The 2,820-nt window shown below is 48.9% G+C and overlaps 1 protein-coding gene across 1 annotated transcript; it reads right to left on the bottom strand.

Annotated features, from left to right (window-relative positions):
* Positions 1 to 1,670: 1,670 nt before the first annotated feature.
* On the bottom strand, positions 1,671 to 2,618 carry LOC120392624 (olfactory receptor 52E4-like). Its single transcript, XM_039517385.1, has one exon. The coding sequence runs from the start codon at positions 2,616 to 2,618 to the stop codon at positions 1,671 to 1,673; it is 948 nt and encodes a 315-aa protein (XP_039373319.1).
* Between the last annotated feature and the right edge of the window lie 202 nt (positions 2,619 to 2,820).

Genomic DNA, 2,820 nt, shown 5'->3' with positions numbered 1-2,820 from the left:
CCTGGGACGATCTCAGCAACTCCCAGCATCTCAGGCTGTAGTTGGGGAGAACTGGGTTGCCACCCCAGCCAAATGAGTGCTGAGGTATCTAAAATATACCACTCCAGTTGACAACTAGTGGATGGATCCTTGTGAGTTTCCTGCAGGCAAACCACAGAGTACCCTACATTATAAAGGAAGGAGAGCACCTGTGGAGACCCACCCAACAGCCTCTGATGTTCAATGTTGAAAAGATGGTTGACTTCATTCTGCAGGCTGAGGAGGATCCCCAGCTGGCCTTGCAACAATTGCTGACCAACCTGAAGGGCTTGTGACAGAGGTTACAGGCCCACTGACAGACCAGGATGACCTGCCTCCAGATTAATTTAATATATGGAGATATACCTATCTCATAGAACTGAAAGGGACCCTGAAAAGTCATTGAGTCCAGCCCCCTGCCTTCACTAGCAAGACCAAGTACTGATTTTGCCCCAGATCCCTAAGTGGCCCCCTCAAGGATTGAACTCACAACTCTAGATTTAGCAGACCAATGCTGTACTGATGGTGATGCACAGCCTGTCTCTAGCTCCAGAAAGGGAAAGAGAGCAGCCCCTAAATGGTCAGGGAGGGGAGACAAAAAAAAGCACCCCCTGAGATTCGTCCAAGAACAGGGGAAATGAGAAAAACCCTGGGTGGGAACAGTATGGAAGATGGAGAGGACAAAAATGAGTAGGGCTTCTCCCCCCCCTGCAGCTCGGTCTCAGGGCAGCCTGAGCTCAGGGCTTTTTCTCCCACTCCACCTGTGGGCCTTCCCTTCCCCAGCAGCTTCTACTGGGCTAGAGGCTTGAACTCCTGCTTGCTGAAGCTAAGCAGTCTGGATTCAGGGCTTCTGCCAAGATACACCACATGAATCACAGGCTGATTGCCATGTTCTGTTCATTCCCTCTGAAGCACCTGGCACTGGGCACTCTCAGAAGACAGGCTACTGGGGTACATGGACCATTGGTTTTACCCAGTGTGTAGGCCTGTAGTTGCCTGAATCACTTTTTCCCCCTTTCTTAAAGATAGGAACTGTATTAGCAATTCTCCAGTCGTACGGTACAACCCTGAGTTTACAGATTCATTAAAAATTCTTTCTAATGGGCTTGCAATTTCATGTGCCAGTTCCTTTAATATTCTTGGATGAAGATTATATGGGCCCCCCAATTTAGTCCCATTAAGCTGTTCGAGTTTGGCTTCTACCTCGGATGTGGTAATATCTACCTCCATATCCTCATTCCCATTTGTCATCCAACCATTATCCCTAAGCTCCTCATTTGCCTCGTTAAAGATTGAGGCTTTTACCCAGTATGGCCATTCTGATTGTCTTCTTTAGACTCCAGATGTATCTACCTCCTACTGTAACCCACTATACCCCACCCCGCTCTCAGAGCTGAGATAGATCCCAGGAATCCTGATGGTGCCTCTCTCTCCACAGAGTTAGTAACAAAGTAAGAATAAATATTAAAATATTAACACTAACCAGTGTCCTTAAGTGACTTGCCATAAGATGTGAGAACACATTGGTTTTAGAGATGACTGGGTCGCAGCTGTCTGTCCAGTAAGAGATTCAGGGAAGAGACCTCATCACCATGCACCAGCCAGCTCTGCACAGAGCTCAATCTGAGAGCCAGAGCACAAGGAGGAAACATTTAAGTCTCTTTATGAGTAAAGAGCTGGAGCAGCCTGCCCCGGATCTGTTTGGTCCTCGCCCCATAAATGATGGGGTGGAGCACAGGGGGCACCAGCAGGTAAACATTGACAATGAGAATGAGGAGGTGCCGGGGCACATTGTGGCCAAACCGCTGCGTTACAGAGGAGAAGAAAATTGGGATGTACAAAGCTGAGATGGCACAAAGATGAGAGATGCAGGTACGAAAAGTTTTGAGCCGGGCATCCTTTGTGGGGAGGCGGAAGATGGCCCGGAGGATCAGAGTATAGGACACGGTGATAAAAACCACGTCCATTCCAATCTCAGAGAAAAGATCAAACAGGCCATAGTAACTACTGATGCTGATGTCAGCGCAAGCCAGCTTCATCACAGCCATAGGTCCACAGTAGGAATGGGGGATGATGTTGGTTCTGCAGTATGGCCACTGCCTCGCCAGGACGGGATAGGGTAATGTGATTATGCCACTTCGCAGCACCACGGCCAGGCCTATCTTGGCCACAACAGAGTTTTTCAGGATCATCGAATGTCTCAGGGGATGGCAGATGGCCACATAGCGATCAAAAGCCATGGCCACAAGGATCCCAGACTCCATTGCTGAGAAGGAATGAACAAAGTACATCTGGGTGAGACAGGCACTGAAACTGATCTCCCTGGAATTGAACCAGAAGATGCTCAGCATTTTGGGTACGGTGGATGTGGACATGACCAGGTCGGTGATGGCCAGCATGCAGAGGAAATAGAACATGGGCTCATGGAGGCTCGGCTCCCTCTTCACAATGAAAAGGATGGTGAAGTTCCCCAACACGGCTATGGTGTACATGGCACAGAAGGGAATGGAGATCCAGATATAGGCTCCCTCTAGGCCAGGAATGCCAAGTAGGAAGAAGGTGGAGGGCTTGGTGAAATTGGTTGTGTTAGTATCTGACATGGCGTAGGGGAGAAGGTGTCCAACTCTGAGGCATAAGGGTGTCTTCTGCATGTACTGTATGTTTCCCTGACTTTCTGTGTGTTCCCAGGGTCTTGGTTGATGGTCACAGTAGAAATGCCTGAATGGAGAGAATGTTAATATGAGACACTGCATGCAGTAGTGGAGACTGTTCCCATGGGAGAAGCAGATTGATCGCTCTTCA

The sequence above is a fragment of the Mauremys reevesii genome, unplaced genomic scaffold (genome assembly GCF_016161935.1).
Source record: "Mauremys reevesii isolate NIE-2019 unplaced genomic scaffold, ASM1616193v1 Contig105, whole genome shotgun sequence".
NCBI lineage: Eukaryota > Metazoa > Chordata > Testudines > Geoemydidae > Mauremys > Mauremys reevesii.
This window is presented reverse-complemented; position numbering and strand designations above follow the sequence as displayed.

Bases quoted from the DNA above. Each gene is read 5' to 3' on its own strand.
- LOC120392624 (XM_039517385.1), bottom strand. From the start codon at position 2,618: ATGTCAGATACTAACACAACCAATTTCACCAAGCCCTCCACCTTCTTC.